At 41.5% G+C, this 22,627-nt stretch overlaps 1 protein-coding gene across 4 annotated transcripts in view; it reads left to right on the forward strand.

Annotated features, from left to right (window-relative positions):
- palld (palladin, cytoskeletal associated protein) overlaps nt 1–22,627 on the forward strand; it is a 57,522-nt gene that overhangs the window by 8,787 nt on the left and 26,108 nt on the right. For all 4 annotated transcript variants that reach the window (XM_068318882.1, XM_068318885.1, XM_068318884.1 and 1 more), the window contains exons 3-7: nt 17,351–17,526; nt 17,730–17,796; nt 18,599–18,716; nt 18,829–18,891; nt 22,395–22,536. In XM_068318882.1, the coding sequence (XP_068174983.1) occupies nt 17,351–17,526; nt 17,730–17,796; nt 18,599–18,716; nt 18,829–18,891; nt 22,395–22,536 (566 nt within the window). The remainder of the gene's footprint in view (nt 1–17,350; nt 17,527–17,729; nt 17,797–18,598; nt 18,717–18,828; nt 18,892–22,394; nt 22,537–22,627) is intronic.

Raw genomic sequence — 22,627 nt, forward strand, 5'->3', positions numbered from 1 at the left:
AGACCAGCTGTCTTACACACGCTAACATCTACAGTGTTCATAGTGCACGCTACATGAGATAGCGTTAGCACCTATTGTAGTTTGTCTTTATTACCCTCTGTCACGACTTCTTTTAGACATTGCACATACAGCATACACAAAGTCTCCACAAGCTTTAAATGTCAAACTGTTGTAAATGTGTACACTTCATCTGCAGAGGGTTCACAGTCTTGAATGACTCACTGAAAACACAAAACTAATGTTAGATTTCGCAGAGGAGCTTTTCTTCAGCAGCGCTCACCTGTTGTGTTTTGTGTTACTTACAGACAACAGGTAAAAACGTATGCAGAAATCACACGTTTTTAATAGTCTTATCTAGCACACACACACACACACATGCTCGAGCCACCTCAGAGTGTATGATGATGTTGTAGCTCAGATTCAACAACAAAAATAGAGGCTTACAACAAGTATAATGAATGTATTTTGGAATCAGCTTGTGGTCTCAAGGCATTTGGAGACTTTGATTAAAGACTGTTGATCAACATTCAGTTTGTGTGGAGTCACATTATGGTTGGTTACTGTTTTCTTTTTTAACATTTTAGTCCCCATCTTGTTTGACTGTTTAAGAGAATGTTGCCAAGATGTTCATCATGCAGTTTATTATTCTGAAGAATAATACTTTTCACCCCACTTTCCAGCCACATGGAGTGTTAGATGAATTCATTTTTGGGAAAAGTGTTTAATCTTTATCAGCATGAATGTCAAATAAATTAAAAAATTCTTAGGGTTTTTTTTCTTTTCAAGTGTGCAGTAACTGATAGAAATTAAGGACTACCTTGTGTAGACTCAGGGATAGTGATTGTATTTCCAGCGTAATCGAAACCATAAACCTCTAATAATGTTAGCTTTGTGCATGGATCAAATTCACAGCCAAAATGATTCTGGGCTCACTGACAGCAACATGTTGAAATCACATTAAGTGGGCTTAGTGGGTGAGTCTCCCACACCCTGAAAATGGATTTGTCGCTGTTCTGCTTTAACCCTACAAACACCTATGTAGAACTATTATTTGGAATTTCTAGATGACGCTAAACGTATGAGGCAGGATCGATAAACTACTGTACAAGTGACCACTTAGGGGTGAAAGAGTTAAATAAGAAAAGGGAGCAGCGTAAGAGCGGAGGGAAATTAGATTTCTGGAGAGTTATATAAGTGGATCAGTGACAGTTGAAGGAGTGGAATACCAGATTTAATATGAAGCATGTCTGCTGCAGACAAAGACGGCACTCATGCAGGGCAGGAGGATGGTAATCTAAGACAAGTTCAGCAGGAGGATGGGTAGAGGATGCTCCATAAATCTTTTCTCCATACCAAAGACTCTCATCGGCAACCACACACATATACACACACACACACACACACACACACACACACACACACACACACACATGCGTGCACGCACACACTTAGCATCAATCCGACAGGACTTCCATGGCCAGTGACATGTGAATGCTCCAACTACAACTACAGTCTGATCGTGAAAGCTCAAATTTCTTTAGGCCTCACAGCCAATATAGGGCCACATGTTCGACTGAAGAACAGGACTCAGGTACACGAGTGTGAGAAAGTGCAGGGCATCAGAACGCTGCCTGTGGTGTTGTTGACAGCACAGTCCTGTCTGACTCTCTTCCGTACTCAGTTAAGGTTTGTAGTTTGAGTCATCCGGGCCTTGGGGTCTGTTCCACAGCTGGGCTGTGAACACTCAGCACCAGGTTGCATTCCTCTGTTCACCTGTTAAATGACTCTCTGCTATTCATCATGCTTGATAAGGCACAACCATTAGATTCAGCTTACAGTAATCTGGCCTTTTGATGAGATATTTCAGACTTTTATTTTTCCTGGACGTTGAATTCCTGTGTTGCTGCCAAGGAGCTGCGTTTGATGTCAAGCCTGAGTCAATTATGCGTCTTTGACGATATTGAGGAGGTGGAATTCGGTGCATGTTGTTGCATGTGTTTGTGTGTTTTTAGTACCCAGTACGGAAACAGCATCAAACTCCTCTGGTGCTTAAAACTGTAAAATCTGTGTGTATGTGTTGTGCACTTGGCTTTGTGTTGTGTGCAAATCAGAGTCTGTGCCGGGATCCCTGTTTTACAAGCAGATGCAAAGTCAGATGGGACCCATAAAGACAGGTTCAAGTCTTCCTTCCCATGTTCATGTGGCAGAATAACATCTGTGTGAACATTAAACTGTCTAACATGGAAAATCAAGATATGCATCTTTTTCTTCAGGATCTCCATGTTTGTCTTCTACATACCACCTAAGGGGTCATTTACAAGACAATGTTTTTACACAACAGGGTAACCGTTTGCTACAGTTTGAGCTTTCCATCACATCGCATGACAAGCCATTTTAAGGGGCACAACAATGGTTTTTCCCTACAACTGTAAACTTTTTTTTGGCTGTAAGGGCCTGAAAATGCTAACTTTTGTAGATGCACTCCGTAATCTCTCAAAAACTGGAAAACAAAAAGGGAAATCACAAGTCTTTTAAAGCTTTCTGCAACCTTCAGACGTGTGTGTTGTCAGCCCAGGTTTGCACCCATTATGGTTCAGGCCTAAATGATTCACTTGGGCAGAACATGATGTGTTGGATTGTTCTGTTTATCTGTATAGACAGCTTTGGCTGCTTTCAGACTGGCAGCCAAAATCCGATTTTTAGCCCTTTCAGATTGATATCGGATGTCTTTTTTTAGCCTAGACAGTCACATACACACATAAAAGTTGATTTTTGGAAGGCAAATTGAAAACACTTTTGGGAGGTAGTTTCAAATCGCATTTGGACAGATGAGTCTCCGCTTGCACAGCTCCAAACACACCGATTGGTTTTGACTGTCCATGACATCACTGCGTGATGCAAGAGCCAATGCACGTTACGGAGCCTCCTCCCTATCAGGTTGCTACGGCAATCTGATATATCGGCCAATAGTGTGGCCCAGTCTGAGCAAAGCAAGATCCCATTTGGACACTTGCTAAAAACAGTGTGGACAGTGAGCCCTAAAAATCAGATATGAAAGGGAATCTGATTTGCCTGCAGTCTGAACGCAGCCCTAATTCACATTCCAATGCAGATTTGCTGCACAGCCACTTTCATCTTATTCTGACTTTATTTTGAAAAGTAGACCTCCAACCACTGGAAAAACTGTTTCTAGCCAACCCTTTTTTTCCATGCAACTAAAACTTTCTGTTATTTTTGCCACTTTCGTTTTCACATCTAGACTTTAGATATCATGGGTTTGCAAAACTTTTGCATTTCGATCCGTCCATCCGTCCGTCCGTCCATCCATCTATCCATCCATCCATCCATCCATCCATCCATCCATCCATCCATCCATCCATCCATCCATCCATCCATCCATCCATCATTCCATCGTCTTGTACACATGATGACCTTAATAGTCTTGTGTACAGTGCTTTTCCACCTTGCAGTTTGGGGGTGTTGTTGGAGACTATCCCAGTTGGCTATGGGCGAGAATTGGTGTGTGCTCCAGAAGCATTTGCCAGTGCATTGTGGACTTTGCATTTCCTATGAAGGAAGAACAGGAGGATGCGGTTGAAGATGGATTAAACCAGCAGGAACACAGAAAGATGTTCCATGTCTCTGATCCGAGTTTAGAGCTACTTTATGTCAATGACGTCAGAGCATGTCAGAAAGGTCACAGAGTTCAATCCTCAGCCACAGCAAATTCAGCCTCCACTATTTGTATTTTGTAGGCAATAGTTTTACAATAATGACAGGGTGCACAGAGTTCACACAGACTTGTGCGGACTTCGTGAATAATCTTAACATTTGCTCCCCATCTCAGTTTTTGGAGTCTGCATAAGACTATAACTAAAAATACTGGGATACTGAAGTTTCAGTGCACGACTCACCCACACACCAGGTTGTCATGGAAGCAGACATTATTATAGGATTGTGTGTTTGCATGCTTGTGGCTTGTTTGTGGGTAAATGGTGGACGAGACTGTGATTGTTTTTTGATATATTTACTTTTCTGAGCCCAGGAATGACCAGAAGTATGTCGCTTTATCTGCATTAGAAGTCTCAGCTCAGAAGTTTCCTGGCCGGTGCAAGTAACCGGATGACAGCTGGAGAAACTAAAGTTAATGTAATTACCACAGATAGTCACTTTGATGGATACGGCTGTGCAGTAGGTGAGTCAGAGAAACCATTTGTGTGACCACAGATCCTCTCTGTGTGCTTCAGCCATTGCCCTAAATCGGAGTACTTGTTGTTCCCAGCAAGTCCAGATACATACCTAAAATTAGAACTGACTGTTATTTGGTTTGTCTCCTGCTATAATTACTCAGGAGCAGGAAGGTTAACTGATGGTTGAGGAAAAAGTTTTATTTCTTTTGAATTACTGGGAATTGAAGCCATCGGAATCCTCAGATTTAAACAGCCCATTCGGGTGTGAGGACATGTGTAGAAACAAACTGCAGCTCAGATTTTAGAAGAAAGATATTTTCATTCATGCAGGGAGATTTTCAGTGAATAAATGCTTCACCCAGCTCGGCCTCAGTAAATGTGAGCCGGTGACACGTCTGTCCCCTCCGGCCAGCAGTCCTGCTGCTGCTGTTTGAACGTGTGGGCTCATTCATTTCATTCGGCTGATATGTTTAATGTTGGTCTTCTCTGGAGGTTGCATTTGTTGGTTTTCATGCTGGATTTATTTGACAGTTGGGAAGATTTATTGTCCTCACAGTATGACATCATGAGAAGACACGTCTGTCTCTGTTTTTGTTGGTGTCATTCAGTCTCCTAGGAGGGAAAACAGAGGTTACCTTGACAACATACCTAGATTTTTTGGTTGATGTCGCCTTGCCTTTGAAAGACCATCTTGAAGAAGTGTGGAAACAACTTGTGACTGAATATGGATGATAGTTTATTTGTTTGAGGCGTGACACGGTAGTGAGTGTGTATACTGGATCTATATGTACTAATGTGTGTGTGTGCGTGCGTGTGTACGGGTTTATAGACTGCATGCTGGATGCTGTTTATCGCTGTTGAGTCATAGTTTGGAAAGCTGCTTTTCAATTTACTCTGTTCAGACAAAGCAGTTGGTGTGTGTGTGTGTGTGTGTGTGTGTGTGTGTGTGTGTGTGTGTGTGTGTGTGTGTGTGTGTGTGTGTGTGTGTGTGTGTGTGTAGGCTGCTGTCAGTCATTCTGAGTGTAATTAATGGAAACGTACACAAACTGAAACAGGCTTTCTCTCATTAAACCCTGTTTTATAGACACCTAGGGCAAGCACAGAGCTTTTCATGTTATTATTGCTGCAAATGGGAGAAAGGTTGTCTTTTTTCCAGAGACCAGAACAATTTGAACAAAAGAGCTGCATGATTACAGTGTCCTGGGACAGGACATCGTTAGGTGTGTGTGTTCTTCTCATCTTAGATTCACAGATTTCACAAACTCACCAACAATACAGAGAGAACACAAGCCTAGTAACAATCACCACAAATAATCCCATAAGCTTGGTCCCAGTGGTCGTTCGCTCAGGCTCCTCGCTGACAGCGACCAAAATATCTCTGGCTGAACGGAGCCCCTGCAAAGACTGAAACATCCACACCCTTTCATTCGCTGCTGGCTTCGCATCCGACGTCAGTCCTCTACTTCCAAGCAAACCTCAAACACCACATTTATATTTGCTGACCTATGTCAGTTCAGCATCTGGTGTGTTTCAATTACAGAGTGTGTGTTTGTGTGTGTGTGTGTGTGTGTGTGTGTGTGTGTGTGTGTGTGTGTGTGTGTGTGTGTGTGTGTGTGTGCACGTGCGTGTGTGCGTTTACAAAGCAAGGCCAGTCATCGTGGTCGGAGCCATTTGTCTTCCACTCGCCAGGTGCTGCCAACTCAATCGAAGTGGTCTATTTAGATCCTGACTTATCCATCCTATTTTTGTTCAGGCCTTAGTTGGCTTTTTAAGTGTCATGTGTCATTTTATATCGCACTGCAATACTCTCATCTTTTATTTTTCCATGATTCCTCCCTCTGCAGTCTCAGATCAGAGGCCCAGACCACAAAAAACACTGAATTTGTCAAGTCCATCGGTCCATTAAGCAAACCTTGAAAACCTCCCCTCTTATGGTTACTGTATTACTGCAGCTAGTAAATTATTAATCAACCAAAAATAACCTATATTGAGAAGAATCATAAAAATTATTCCAAACTCACCACTTCTATCTAGATGTTACTGATGTTTAGTCCATCTCTTGTCCCGGATGACGTTCCTGGTGATCCCAATTTTATCCATTATTGCCAAACCCCCCCAGTGATTGTGGGAATATGTCATGGTCTTTTTTTAGACATTATTGACCTCAGACAAGTTCTTGAACGATAGAAGGAAGAGAAAGACCTCTCAGTGCTGGCAGCTGATGTAGCAGTGGCGTAAAAACGTTTTAACTTATGATCCTCTGGCAGAAGAGTTCTGTCACCAGAGACGCATTAATGATGTCAGCGAGGTCTGCTGATCCATTACTTTATAGTTGCTTCTCAGGTAACTTGCCAGGAGACAGACAGGTAATCACCATGTATAGATTTTGAAACGCAGTCCGATCATGAAGTGGATCTAGAACTTAGAAGCAGAGTTTTCTGTGACGATCTGATGAGCTAATGAATATGTTGGTAGGATTTCAGTTGGCCAGTATTTTATGGTTTCTCTGCTGCCTCGGCAACACAAGCATCTGTAGGCCTTTGTCATCTTCCTCAACTTCATTGCAGAAGTCATTAAAGACCTGACTGTGCCACTTTTATTTAATGAAGTATGAACAGAAATCACAGCTTCTGCGCACCATTTACCAACATCTTGTGCAGTTTGAAGGGTATTTGACAGCTGTTCAATGAAAGGAAAACTCATCAACATGAGGGGTAGCCTAAAAATGAACAGAATATTGGAAGGAAAATTTTCTTCTTGGGTTCCTAATTTTTTTGATTACCGAAGACATTAAACTGTAATTGTAAAGGACAGATGTCACTGCACATGTGTACACCTGCCCACTTGTGGGATGGAGAGCATAGGAATATGGTCTTGAAATCTAAGATTTGAATTTGAATTTGGAACTTGTGGTTTCATTTGGGAACTACTTCACAAACTGTGTTTCCTCTTTTACAAAATCCATGCTGTTTGGTGACACGGGGAAGGAGGGTAGTGCTACTGACGTACATTAATGATTTTTCATGTATCTACTGGCCCCACTGGTTCTGTGGTCAATGCTCAGAGGTTTATATGGTGACTGAGTCATTTGGCTGAAGACCAGGATCAGCTGTGGAGCTTTTGATAGTTGGCAGACTGTGGCCTGTAGTTGTGTTGGAGCAGAAACATCAAGGTTCAGTATTTATTTGGAAGAATCAAAGGAAAAGACTGAAAATCCTTGAATCAGTTTGTTTAAATGCGTGTAGCCCACAAAGCGTTACCTGTTTCCAGCTATGATCGGTTTAGAGTTGTGCTTGATGGGTGACAGATATTCTTGCTGTAAGGAAGATGAAAATATGGAGACAATACACACAACCACTCGAATTGAACAAATGTTACGCTGAAACAGATGTTACCTTTTAAATGAGTCTTAGATGTGTTTTTCTGCCCTTCTTTCATTTGTGGAATTTAGCAGTTTGGGGTTTCTCCCTCCCTCTCAGCCCTCGGCTCAGCGTGGGCACTGAGCGTGACTCAGAGTGGCAGTCCGGGTGTACGAGTGTCAGTGGCTCAACGACTGTCATGCTGTCAGGAGAAACAGCTCTGTGTGCATTTCAAGATTAAACCATTCAGTGGCTTTGGTTTTAATTAACTGGGAGAAACAGCTCAGGTAAGTTCTGTTCCTTGATGATGTCCCTTGTTGGTGATCTCAGGTGGAAGTAAAGCTTGTGGGGTTAATCTTCTGTTTGATCTGTAGAATTGTTGCTCGATTGGAGATGATCACACTCACCCTGGATGAGAACAGTCATGTGGTTGACATCTCACTGAACCCTTTGAGTGTCTAGAGATTTTAAGAGGATAGGACTGTCTTTTATTTTATTTTCCTGGTGATACGACGTGTCTTTCTAAAATAAAGCTGTGACAGATAGTTTGTGTGTAATTTCAGTTTAAATTAACAATATTTCTATTTGCAAAAACAAAGAAAGATTAGTGTTTTCCTGTAACCCTGTTTAATTTTACAGATTTATTAAGACCTTGTACTGGCTGAGAAAACATTGGGTGTATTTCTGTGTGTGTGTGGGGGGGGGGGGTATCCCCATGTGTACTGGGGTGTGTGCATTTATAGCTCAGCTGCTGCATATGTCTGTCACTATTTTGGTGTCTCTTACACAAACACACATTTACACACCCACGTAAAGTGAAGTTAAAGTTAAGTTTGTTAGTTTCTAGTGCTATAATTTAACATACAACATACTGTACATGAACAGTAATGAAGTGCCACAAACCACAGCTTGAATTACACGTCTTATATTATTGGGTGTGATGATTCACTCTGAACCATTTGTCGTCTTGGCTCACTAACACTGAGGTCTCAGGTGATGCATCACTGGAGAATGATGGCTGACATGAGCGAGACCGTTTAACCACTTGGTTAAAAGTCCTAAGAGAAATGTCTCCCTTCCTTACTTCCGGTCGGCGCTTCGACTGTCTTCTGCAGCTGTTTGCTGTCTAGAATATCCTTATGAACTCTGACCAGTGTTCTTGTGCCCTGACTGATGCAGCTCTATTACCAGATGGCTTCTGCTGCTGAGAATCACACTGATTTCCTGCACACATCATCTTTAATCAAGGCCTTTGTGGGTGCTCCAACAAATGAAAGCTATTAAGTGGAATGTCTATATCTGATACAGCTTTAAATAGATCATAAAGAATGAATTCTGACAATTATTTATGTAATTGTCATTTTAAAACTGTTTATCCTCTTTATACAGCTTATTATTATTATTATTATTATTATTATTATTATTATTATTATTATTATTATTATTATTATTATTATTATTATTATTATTAATATTAATAATAATAATAATAATAATAATAATAATAATAATAATAATAATAATAATAATAATAATAATAAAAGTGGCAGCTAATGTAAGTGGAAACCTGATCAACAGTAAATATAAAATTTCTAGTGTGGTGTGATACTAGTATTACTAGCTAGGCTATATATTACTGATAAACTGAGGTAGTAAGTTTGTTTTGCTGTTAACAATAATAATGAATATAAATACAGCTCTGATTCAAAATGTTTGGACACTGTCTAAAACCATCAACAACAACAAAAATCATAATTTATAACAAGGTGAACCTTAGCCCACCTTCCACTGTGAACAACTGGGCCTTTCCTTGACCCTCTATTCATACCCAAATGGGATACCATCACCTGCTATCAATGAACTATTTACCTGTAAAATGGTCCAGTCAGGAGTTTTTGATGTGGTGGATGGATTATGAAAATGCCAAGAAGAAATTCCTTCTCCATGATACAGATGAGAACATAGCCACCATAGACAGTAGTGGCTGATTGCCGGGACTCGTCTAACACCTCCAAAGCCCAGGAGGTGTGCTTTGGTTCACTGGAACGGGAAAACAAATAACCAAAAGTGAGCCTCTCATCCTAAAGAGTCAGTGCTGGATTTATTGGCTATCCTGGAGTCTCAGCAGCCGTGATCATCGCTCTGACTCCTGACATTCAAGGGGGTAGGAAGGGAGTTCTGTGTAGACAGGTGGTCTGCCTCCATAGATTACCTACAGATTAATGTAAGGAAAGCTCATAGGCTGTTGTCTGCCTGTGAGGAAAAGATCTTTGAATTCTGTGTCCTCCCCTATGACATCATACAGGCCCTTTGCATGGTCATTGGGTGCACAGTACAGTCATTACAGTAAATATGTGAAATTACCCCACCCTTGGGGTATATCAGAGCCTTGGCCTTCAGCTCAGGCGGGACCCATTTGCCTCCAGGCAATCAATCACAAACATTGCTCCTCAGTGTTCTCCCTGGTGAAGGACTTCCTTCCCCCTTGGTGCAGAGTCCTTGGCCCTTCAATGACCACAGGGCCTTCTACATGCAACCCCCACCCCTTCTTATCACCTCCTTCCATCCCTCCCACAGTCCACTTTAGTGACGGCAATGTGGCTGGCTCAATGAAATCCAAACAGGCCCCTCATAGTCTGGTTCTCAGAATCACACATCTTCTCTGCTTATTCTGCTCTCTCAAGGCCAAGGCTTCCCACTGATGTGTCTGCCACATATGGTGGTACAGTGTATATAGGCATACTCTTTGTGTGGAAATGTGACCTCCACAGCACTTCAAAAGGACCTCCTCTACTGAAATCTGCATACCTTAAAGTGTGCAGTGATCTGGTCCTAACCATTGGTTGGTTTTGTGTGCTACTCTGAGACAAGATTCCACAGCCCTCTGACAGGACAGATGACCTGATTATCATTGGTCTGTGTTTAGTCTACACTTGTGATTTAGTTTGGTGGCCAGCAGACTGATATGAGCAAACCATTTCATCACAATGGACATCAGCCTTTGTGTCTCGCTGGGTAGTTAGGTAGCATCTGGGTAGCATCTTGTCCCTTTTTACATAGTGCAATGTGATGGCACTAGTGGATTTGTGGTAAAGAATCGGAATTCCAAAAGGTCAGTCAGTGATACTAATATTGGCTCCACTGCATACCTGTTGTCAGGTCAATGTTACACTAGTGCTATGGAACATATTCTCTATGGATGTTTAGTGTAGACCTTTCACTGTGCCTCGTAGAGCTGCATTCAGACTCGGTTCCAGTCAGCATGCATGGGAAAGAGGAAACCCAATATACTTTCCATCTAGTGTTTGCATGAATTAGGCGATTTCTTGACCGCAGATAATGAAACCAACATTGCTTGCACTAAAGCTTGGGCAGTTTCAGCTGAATTTTGTTTTAGTTTGTAATTAGGGATAAAGACAGCCTTGATTCTGCTCTTCCTGTCCAGTTGCACTTTGGTTGACTTCTGTGGTCCACAGCCTTGAAACTGAACACTAGATAAACGTAGGTTTAAAACAAACACAAACATGTCTCAGGAAGTGCACATGTAGTCTAGCCATTCCTTATATGTATCCCTTATTGATTGCTCATTGACCTGGCTGTGTTTTTAGGAGATGGTCACCCTGCATCCGGTCAAGGTTGATACTGGGATTGTACCTCCTTCCTTTATTGTTCTCTTTGAGTTGTGCTCTGGTCTATGTTTTTTTTTTTGGTTTGTGGTGAAACTGAGCCCAGCTTCATAAAATTTTCCGTCAAAAGTAGCAAATAACAACAGAGCTAGAGGAGGGCAGCAATTCAGCATGCACTGGAGAGACTCTGACAACAGTGTCTGGTTTGGCCTCTCGTCCTCCCCTCTGTGATTGATCGTCCCTTCATTGCTATCTGAAGCATCATCTGGCATCGATTGTCACAGCTGAGATGAGTTGACTGCTGAATGTGATGGTGGAATGTTGTCACCATCTTTTCTGGGTATGAGATGAATGAAGAGATGGGAAGCCTACAGCTAATACAGTGCCTAGTGTTGGAATCATTGGAATAATTAGCTCCTGACTGGGGAATTTTTTAAATGCTGCCTCAAGTTACAACAACAACTTACAAAGTCATGGAAAACACTCTGACGTGACTTGCAGAATTTGACATAAACACAGTCTGATTGTAGATTATTAAGTAAAAATGGTTTGATGACATGACTTTTGTGTACGGTATTAACTTTCTATCCTCATGGAGGGACATTGAGTAGTCAGAAAAGTTAGTAGTTGTAAATCTTGAGGATAAGTCAATATTTTAGGATAATCTATCGGGGCAGCAACAACAAAAAAAGTCTGTGATGTAAAGCTTCAAACGTCAACATGTTCCTTAAAACCTCTGAGGAGTGCATCACATTCTTCTGTGCCCATGTGGTTTCTACATTATGAAGGGTGGATATTAATACATAATTACTTTCAGCTATTTTGCATGTGTGTTCAGCATAGTTGTACTTTATTACTGTATTGTGTAGAGAGGAAATGGGCGTTAAAACTACATTCTGCCAAGAAATTTGCACCCAGTTTTCTTTAAGTCCAGTACAACTATCCCATCACACCCTGCTTCCTGTTCAAATGAGACTATTGATGTGTGATTTCCTTCTTTGCCTGCTTTATGTGACTCAACAATGTCCCCACTCCCAACTGCAGAGAACAGTCCGGGCCAAGCTCCACATTCAGCACATTCCTTTGAAATAGAGAGGGCATTAAAGGAACATTACCGTCTGTCTCTAAATGAGTTTACTCAGTAATTATGCATAATGGTAGATCATTAAGGTTGATTAATAAGGACTTTTATTGTTGTGCTGGTTTGTGCTTCCCAGTTTGTACTCAGCTGACCCTCGGGGAGCAGAAGCTGTTGAGTTCTGTGCTCGCTCTGTGTTTTGTCAAATTGTGCCCAAACAAATCTACATTTCCATTCCTTACTCCTACTGAGCTGTTGAGCTGTGTTTTTAATTCCACAGAGACAGCCTGGTAGACCTTTGTGCCATAACTGGAATGGAAAACTACTGAAGGCATGAAATTAAAAAATGATGACTTCTAATTTAAAGAAAAAAAAATCCAGTTCTATTATGTTTTGTATTTCACAACTGGAAATGCTGTAATTTTCTTTTGGAGCTGGGTACTAAAATCAATAGCGTTAATTTTAATGATGTCATGTCTTCAGATAATCCCTTTTCCATATGTATTTGGTTCAAATGCTTCTCATTTAATATCCAAATGATTTTCCCCTTTCAAGATGGTTTGTATTGCACCTAGAGCACATGGCTGCAGTAAATCATTTTGACTAATATAGTGTGACGGCCGAAAGAAAGTCTTCAGATTTAAACAACAAAACAAACCTGAGTTTCAGACGTGGAGTCATACAGATGTGTCACTTCCCTTTTTCTCTGTCTAACAAAGATCATAAATCGATGACCGCTGTCAGTGTATTGCCAAAGAGCTTGTCCTGCGTCATGTCAACAGCCCTAAACTCTGAATGATATCTTTGATGAACAGATGATGATTGGGTCGTTTAGTGGTGAGTTTTGGCCTTCTTTAGAATGTCTCCCTGCACGTGTAATGAACTAATTTTCATTAGTCCCATTTTCACAATCTGTTTTCTATCGTTTACCACACAGGCGTGTCTTTGCATGACAGAGCCAGCCAACTTTCTGTTGTTTCACTTCATCGTGCGATAACATGCAGGAACTACCCTGAGGAGTCTATTGTACCGGGAGGTTTGGCTTCAGCAGGGAGAGAAGAAACTGAGCTTAAAGGTCCTGCATTGCTTCATCCATCACTGCTGCTGACCAAGCACTCCCTGCTGTGATTCCTCAACAATGAAAGGACATATAATTTCTCCTGTTTGACCCAACCCGACTCCGTCACCTTTTGTTCCTGTACTCGCCATTCATACGTTCACTTTCATCCATCTGTGCTCCCACGCTGAGTCAGGTGTGAATCCTTGACTGTGAAGTGTTGTCTGCATATTTTGGCTGATGGATAACTTTCTAGAGGTGTTCTTAGCCTGATCCTTGACTGACACACTAAAGTGCATAAAATCATGTGACTGCCATGCAGCAGAATGTCGGGAATTTTTATAAAGTTTTTTAAGATGGCTGGAATGTCCCTAGGTCAGACCACTGGGCAGACAGAGCAGCTGTTCTTCCGGCATTTAGGGAATTCCTGAGCATCTCCTGTCAATGTAGACATATTCTTAATATATGTGCCCTCTCTGATGGGCTGCACGGCGTGTCAGTCGAGACAGATGACTCTGGTAGTGTTATAAACTCTCTCATCCCTCCTGGGTCTCAGATCAGATAAGGGCTGTGTCAGGGGACCCTTAAGGGCTGGCGCAGGGCTCCAGTTCCTGCCCTGATGCAAAGACTTCTGATTGGAAGTAGGGACAGACAGTGTCTCCTTCCCGTAACACAGAGTCCCGTCAGTGCCTCAGGCTGGCTAACGCACCGCAGACGCTGCAACTGAGACATGCTGAGGTTGCGTGAGTGTGTGAATGACGCTAGTTAAGTTGGCGGGCATCCATCATATTGGCAAAGGTATATTTAAGTTACAGTGTTCATCAAGATGGGTAAAGGCCCGTGCATGTCTGACTTTTATTCAGATTTGAATAATGATTTTTATTGTCTTTTGTCCATAATTTAATCTTTTATCTTCGTTAACAAGAAGTCAAATAAATATTTAGCCACAAACACAATGAAATAATGAAACTGAAATTACATACACCTCTCTGTAAAGCTATTTCCTAAGGTTCACAACCACACATAACAACCATACATTATATTGTGACAGTGTGCTCCGGGAACAAATGACACAGTGTTATTGCAAAAGTATATTTGCTCCAAACTGTTTATTAAATCAGAAAGATGATCAATAGTATGTCAGAAAGTCTTTGGTGATTGAAGTATTCATGGAGACAGAGATTGAAGGGCTCCTGATTTGAGCAGTGATCAGATATACAGTACAGTTGGCAATCAAAAAGAAAGTAAAAATAGATTTTGAATAACAAAATAACGTAATAAATAAAGTATGGCCCTCAGTCATTCTGACTGAACCTGTGCTAGAGCTCTTAAGTGAAATGACTACAGTGCGCCCTTGCACATTTGCACATCAATACTCGCAACTTCACCTCATCGCGGATTTTTGGTTGGTAGTCACGTGATACTGTACAATGTAGCTGTAAGAGTACACAAGCCAGTGTCTTATTGTGCCAGTCCCAAGCCCGGATAAATACAGAGGGTTGTGTCGGGAAGGGCATCCGACGTAAAACTTTTGCCAAATCCAACATGTGAATCAAACCTACTACTTCCATACCGGATCAGTCGAGGCCCAGGTTAACAACCGCCATCAGTGCTGCTGACCTAGAGGGTGCCGATGGAAATTGGATTACTGTTGGTCAAAGAAGGAGACGAGGAAAGTGTGCCCATAGTAAGAGAGAGAAGAGGAACGCCAAGAGTACAGGACTGAGAGTAGTGATGTTGAATGTTGGAACTATGACAGGAAAAGGTAGAGAGTTGGTTGACATGATGCAGAGGAGGAAGGTAGACATACTGTGTGTCCAGGAGACCAGGTGGAAAGGTAGCAAGGCTAGAAGTTTAGGAGCAAGGTTCAAGTTGTTCCATAGGAGTTATCTTGAAGGAGGAGTTTGTTAGGAATGTCCTGGAGGTAAAAATAGTGTCTGATAGAGTGAGGAGTCTGAAGCTACAAATTGAAGGTGTGATGTTCAATGTTGTTAGTGGGTATGCTCCACAGGTAGGATTTGACTTGGAGGAGAAGGAGAAATTCTGGGTGGGTTGTTTAACAGGATCTTAGATAGTGAGAAGATGCCTGATGAGGAATGGAGGAGAAGTGTGCTGGTGCCCATTTTTAAGAACAGGAGAGATGTGCAGAGTTGTGGCAACTACAGGGGAATAAAGCTGATGAGCCATACAATGAAGTTATGGGAAAAAGTAGTTGAAGCTACACTAAAGGCAGAAGTCAGCATTTGTGAGCAACAGTATGGTTTCATGCCAAAAAAGAGTACTAGAGATGCAGCATTTGCTTTGAAAATGTTGATAGAAAAGTTCAGAGAAGGCCAGACGGAGCTACATTGTGTTTTTGTAGATCTGGAGAAAGCTTATGACAGGGTGCCCAGAGAGGAACTGTGGTATTGTATGAGGAAGTCTGGAGTGGCAGAGAAGTATGTTAGAGCGATGCTGGACATGTATGAGGACTGTAAGACAGTGGTGAGGTGTGCTGTAGGTGTGACAGAGGAGTTCAAGGTGGAGGTGGGACTGCATCAGGGATCAGCTCTGAGCCCCTTCTTGTTCTCTATGGTGATGGACAGGCTGACAGACGAGGTTAGACAGGAATCACCATGGACTATGATGTTTGCAGATGACATTGTGATCTGTAGTGAGAGCAGGGAACAGGTGGAGGAGAAGCTAGAGAGGTGGAGGTTTGTCCTGGAAAGGAGAGGAATGAAGTACATGTGTGTGTGAATGAGAGGGACCCAAGTGGAAGAATGAGGTTACAGGGAGAAGAGATCAAGAAGGTGGAGGATTTTAAGTACTTAGGGTCAACAGTCCAGAGCAATAGAGAGCGTGGAAAAGAGGTGAAGAAGTGTGAACAGGCAGAATGGAACGGGTGGAGAAAAGTTTTGTTGTGATGTGTGATAGAAGAGGTTCAGCTAAAATGAAAGGAAAGGTGTACAAAACTGGTGAGACCAGCGATGTTGTTTGGTCTAGAGACAGTGTCACTGAGGAAAAGACAGGAGACAGAGCTGAAGGTAGCAGAGATGAAGATGCTGAGGTTCTCTTGGAGTGACCAGGATGGATAGGATCAGGAATGAGTACATCAGAGGGACAGCACATGTTAGAGGTTTTGGAGATAAAGTCAGAGAGGCCAGACTGAGATGGTTTGGACATGTCCAGAGGAGAGATAGTGAATATATTGGGAGAAGGATGCTGAGTTTTGAACTGCCAGGCAGGAGGCCTAGAGGAAGACCAAAGAGGAGGTTTATGGATATAGTGAGAGAGGACATGAAGATAGTTGGCGTGAGAGAAGAGGATGCAGAAGACAGGGTTAGATGGAGGCAATTGATTCGCTGTGGCGAACCCTGAAGTAAAAAGGTGAAAGAAAAAGAAGAAGAGTCACGTGATACTGTATGCGCATTTTATTGGCTGACGGCATCTGGAAGTGCGCTACGTTCTGTGAGTCTCGGAACGCAATGCACTTCCATGAGACACAAAAGTGCTTTAAACAGTCTATAAGAGTGTGTGAAAAGGTAATACAGATAAAAGGTGGTTTAATATCAGTATGGGGAGGATTCATAAACATTTAAATTACCATAAATAAAAACACAAATAGTTCGTTGCTATATCGCAGAATTCGTGATTCGCGTGTGGTTCCTGGAACACATTAACCACGAGTAACAAATGAATACTGTACCACCATTGCTGCTTCTTCTAAGATCAACTATAAAAGTAATCTAAAATAAATTTGATGTGAATGATGGTCAAATTACCCACATAGGAAACCTGAACGGTTACTTCTTTTCTTAATATTGCTAGTTACAATTGATATTTCTTAACATGGTAGTGTTTGGTATCGTGTTAGCATGTAGTACCAGTTAGAGCTCAAGTAAAAAAAGCTTAAAAGTACACAAATTAATCCTATATGTAATGATGACGTAAGCAATAGGTTTGCACAGTATTTTTCTAATTTATTTGGATTTTTTTTGACTAGCAGAAATGCTAAAGTAACCAAAGCTGTGTTTGACCTCCTCTCCCTTCTCTCCCAGGTGGTTCTGTGAAGGCCGAGAGCTGCACAACTCTCCTGACATCCAGATCTGGAGGGATGGTGACCTGCACACACTGGTGATCAGTGAAGCCTTTGAGGACGACACCGGACGTTACACCTGCGTGGCTTCCAACAGTCTGGGAGCAGACAACACCTCTGCTGAGGTTTACATAGAAGGTCGGATGTTCAGAGTTTTACTTTTGAGGTTTTTAGCCAGTTATACTGTAGTGATGAGCTCAACGATGCTGATGTTGTTTTTCCAGGATGGTGGAGTTATATGTTGATAAAACTGAAGGTGCCTTCAATCAGTGGTTTGGATGATTGATAAATAAAACCTTAAGGTTGATTTTATGTCTGCTTTTGTTTTCTTTCCATTGCAGGAGCGTCGTCATCAGACTCAGAAGGAGAGGGTGCAGTGTCAAGCTCCAGATTGACAAACATGCCTCAGTATGTGTGTCTCAGCGTGACCTCTCGTGACCTAATGAGCCTTGAACCTCTGAACAGGTTAACTGAGGCCTGCAGGAACTACTGCTGCCTTTAAATAGGCCCTTAAAAGGCCTTTAAAGGATCATAACCCCAACTCAGAGCGCAGGCAACATTAAATGATGAGGGGCAGAGGGTTAATATGATAAAAAATATATAGATCTTATCAGGATTATACCATGTTCTTATTTTTCTTCATTGTTTCTGCCATTAATTGTTTGGGCTTCACATGATAAAATGGTTAATTCAGTAGTAGAATAGGACAGAGATCTTAAGAGACATACTTTTTGTTGCGATCAGAGGCGGATCAAGATCCGACTGCGTAAAGTTTTAAGCAGCTGGCTGAGGATTAGAGAATTATATATTAAGATTTTTTTTTTTTTTCCATACGTTTTCTGTGTAGAACACTCAATTCTTATGTATATCTTGACATGCATGTTGTTTTAAAAATGTCTAAAGATTTCCTGTTATTAAAAAGCTTAAAGCTTTTGAAGACTCCGCCCTCTGTTTAACAGAACTCGCTATCTTCAGTTCCTACTTCTCTAAATGTTTTTGATTATCTGTTGTATAAATCTGCCTCCTCCGGACAACTTCCTGATTCTCTTTGTGTTTACATGAAGAAAGAAGGACACTGATAGTATCTAAACTGCTGAAGAGACCATTTTCTTTGATTGAAGCATCGTTTTTTTTTTTTAAACTAAAAGCTTTTATAGTTTTGCAAAGTTGTGAGTCATTTGTGTGCTGAGTTCCTTTTTGTCCTTTATAGACTTCAGAAGAAGACCACTTCAATGTCCCTTACAATACGATCAGCATCTCCCAAAACACCAGAGATTCTTCCACATCGATCCACCCTGGTTCAGGCCCTTTCTCAGCCCCCTCTGCGGGTAAGCACCTATCACACATTAACATTCATACTAGAAGTCTCCTCAATGTGATGATCAGATGTCTTTCTGATTGGACTCCACATGTGCATAAAGATGTTTCATTGTCTTCTAGATGCAGAGCCCAGTGTCATCAGCATATGGGTGTGAGGCGTCAGGTCCACCTGTATTCACAAAGGTAGGTTTGTGTAATGTACTATATTTAAACTATTCCAAAGCCATAATTATTAATATACAGCTGGAAGAAGTTCTTTTTTTTCTTTTTGTTGGGCATTTGGTCCTTTGGGTTTTTGATGGGTTGCGGTCAGAATTGAGGGAAGGGGAGTCAAGTTCTTTCATGCAAATTCATAAAAATCATGTCTTTATGGAAATGCTTCAGTCCGCCAAGGCACTGGCGTGAAACACAAGGGATAGCTGCCATACTTGCATACTTTACTTTAATTGGTGCTGAGGGCCTGAGCCAAAGCCATGCAAAACTGCTCCAAATACATACTTACATATGGTACATGCATGAAATACATGCACTCATTCAGTACATACTTAGAGCCTGAGACATACACTCAATGTACTTGCCTTCCCATAATAACAGTATGCAATAATGTGGCTTTAAGAAGTGGGGGTCGGATAAAACATCAGTTTTGATGAGCGCTCCTCCACCGGCTCATGAACACCCCTTTCCAGCCCAGACTCTCACTCAACACTCCCCCGACGTCTCTGGACTCCCTCACCCCCAGGCTGTGGGTCTGGTGATGGCGGGACTGAGACAGGCTGGGGCAGAGCTTCAAACGACCTGGCCAAACCCACAAGGGTCAGATCTCTTTCACTCTCATTCAGGCAGTCGGGCCCTAAATCATTTTCCACTTCATTACAAAAAGACATTTGTTTTTCTTCACCCCCACCCTCCTCCTTTTAAAGTTGTCGCAGGCTTTAATCATTTCAATGAGACGATGCTAACCTCTGGTGAAGACAGACCTGTGATGTCACTCGTTCAACGAACCCACACAGACAGACTTACAGACCAACGGTGTACATTCCACCTCTGGTCTTACCAAAATACAGCCAGGCCAAAGATGCACAGAGAAATAAGAGGCTCAGGCTCAGACACATAAATTAACAGTGACACTGAGTGCCTCTTGTTGATGGATACTGGTATATTTAACTCTGTTACCTAGCAGAAGAGACAACACAGCACTGACAGTGGCTTCTCCATCAGCCCCCGTGTTGAAGTTTTTTTAATTCTACAACACTATTTGCTGCCGTATGATTGATGGAACATGGGCAATAAATTGTTCTTTGTAAGGAGGATATTCTCCAGTGTTGAGGCTGAAAACAACTTTCAAGACATGAGTCATATTCTCAGCTGTTCTGTCTCCCAACAGCTCAACTTTCACACATTTTTAAGGGGAATTACTCCAAGTATAAAAAGTTGAAAGTGTAAGACCCATTAATCAGCTTCTCAACAGAATCGCTAGTAGTTTTTGATCTAAATGCTAGTGACTACTTTAATATTAAATTTATTCTGAGTGAATAATTATGTACAATCTTTCACTGAATCGGAAAGTCTTCCAGTAAAAAGTCCTCTTTTGTAGACTTCCAAAATCTATTCAGTGGTCAGGGAAAAAAGGTCTCCATAATTTGCATATGGAGATCATGGTTTTCTAAATGATCAGAATTTTGAATCACATTTTGTGAAAATACATTTAATAATATTTTTAAAGCTGTCAGTGTTGGTTGACATCTTTATGGATTAAGACAGATCCTCATTCTAAGATAAAGTTGAAACAAATGAACAAGAGTGTCCGATTTATGAGTGTTCTTTATCATGTGATCCACAAACCAGCCAGAACAAATACATGCAGTAAAACGTTAGCATATACCCAGTTATTGGAAGGAAAACATCACTGCATATTTACAAAGGATTGCATGTTTGATGTGAGACTGTCTAAAGCACATGCTAACATGTCAATGACTGAAATGTATTTCAAACACATTCCTGAGTGGATGGCTAACTGTGGAGAGATTTGGAAGATGATTTCCAGAGTTTCTATTTTTTTCCTGTGTATATGTGCCCTCTGGGTTCTCTGGCTCCTACAGGCAATATACTGTAAGTGAACCATAGGTGTGAATATGTGGGTCGATCGAGGGGTACAACCAGAGTGGTTTATGATTGATGATGCACTGTGGACGTCAATGAGAATCTTATGCTTTAAGGGTAACAAATATATTTTTCAGATTTCTGACTTTAAGGTTATCAGTAGCATTCATCTTTGTTAGTAAGATACCGTCATGGCTCAGCTAACTTCTCCTGTTGTTCTGTTCTATACAGTACGCGCTCGTGCATTCGCGCATTAACACTCGCAACTTCCCCTCATCGCAGATTGTTGGTAGGCAGTCACGTGATACCGTACGCGCATTCTGTTGGCTGACAGCATCCAGAAGTGTGCTACATTCCTTGAGTGTCGGACTTACGTGAGACATAAAAGTGCTTTAAACAGTTGATAAGAGTGTGGGAAAAGGTAAGACAGATAGAAGGTTGTTTAATATCAGTATGGGGAGGGTTCATAAATGTTTAAATTACCATAAATAGTAATATAAAGAATTTGTCGCTATATTGTCATTTGTTATTTGTGTGTGATTCCTGGATGGCATTACCACGATTAGCGAGGGCACACTTTATGCCGTGATAAAATGCATTTAAATTAATTTGTTACTTTTGTGAAGAAAGTGACTTGTGTATTACAGATCGCCCTCGTTACTTGCGGTTATTGCTTTCCAGGAACCATGCGCGAATAACAAATTCTGCGATGTAGCGGCAAACTATTTATCTTATAATATACGGTAATTTAAACGTTTATGAACCCTCCCCATACTGATATTAAACCACCTTCTATCTGTATTACCTTTTCCCACACTCTGATAGACTGTTTAAAGCACTTCTGTGTCTCATTGAAGTCCAAGACTGACGGAACGTAGCACACTTCCGAATGCCGTCAGCCAATAGGATGCGCATATGGTATCACGTGACTACCTACCAAAAATCCTCGATGAGGGTAAGTCGCTAGCATTGATGCGTGAATGCACACTGTATATAATTCTTTTCCAATAACAAGGTTTTGTTTTCTCAGATTGTACACTATATATTTGAACATTTAAACACAATTTGAGGATTTTTTTCCCTGAGCTATAGAGAGAAATGACAACAAAGAATGAAACCCATACAGATCTGACTACATGAATAAATAGTTGGTGAACATATGCCTGGCCCCTCCATGAAGAAGGCGGCTCTGTCGTGGTCCCTGAGCAGAAAAAAATCCTATATCCACCCATTTGTGAATGTGAATGGTAGTTTGTCTTTCTTTCCAGGGATAAGTGACAACAGGAAATGATCTAAATTATGAGTACACACCAGCAGGGTTGGGTGATTTGTCCCTAGACCTGCTGATCCTAGTTTGTTAACCCACTGATCTGTCTGGTGATGTCAAACGTTTGCAGGTGTCCACTGGCCTCTGAGGCCCTCAGCTTCATCTCCAGCAATCTCCTGTCTCATCTCTCCTCATGCTTTGAAGCAGATTGATTGTTTTCATTACTGGGTTCAGTCTCTTCTAATTTCCTCATCATAATTCACTCACTCAATCACTCTTTTTTTCATTACCTCTCTTGCTTCATCCTTCCTCTGAGCAGCTGCTGCAGGAGGCCCAAGCATCCGAGGGCCAGGTGGTGGTCCTGGAGTGCAGGGTCCGTGGGAGTCCTCCTCTGCAGGTCAAGTGGTACCGTCAGGGAGAGGAGATCCTGGACTCCCCTGATTTTCGTATTCTCCAGAAAAGTGAGACATTGTTCTTTTAGAAAATAATTATTTTCTGGCATTACTATAATTTTACAAATAATGTGAATATACTAATTAACAAATTCTGTGT

The sequence above is a fragment of the Antennarius striatus genome, chromosome 7, assembly GCF_040054535.1.
Source record: "Antennarius striatus isolate MH-2024 chromosome 7, ASM4005453v1, whole genome shotgun sequence".
In the NCBI taxonomy this organism is placed as follows: domain Eukaryota; kingdom Metazoa; phylum Chordata; class Actinopteri; order Lophiiformes; family Antennariidae; genus Antennarius; species Antennarius striatus.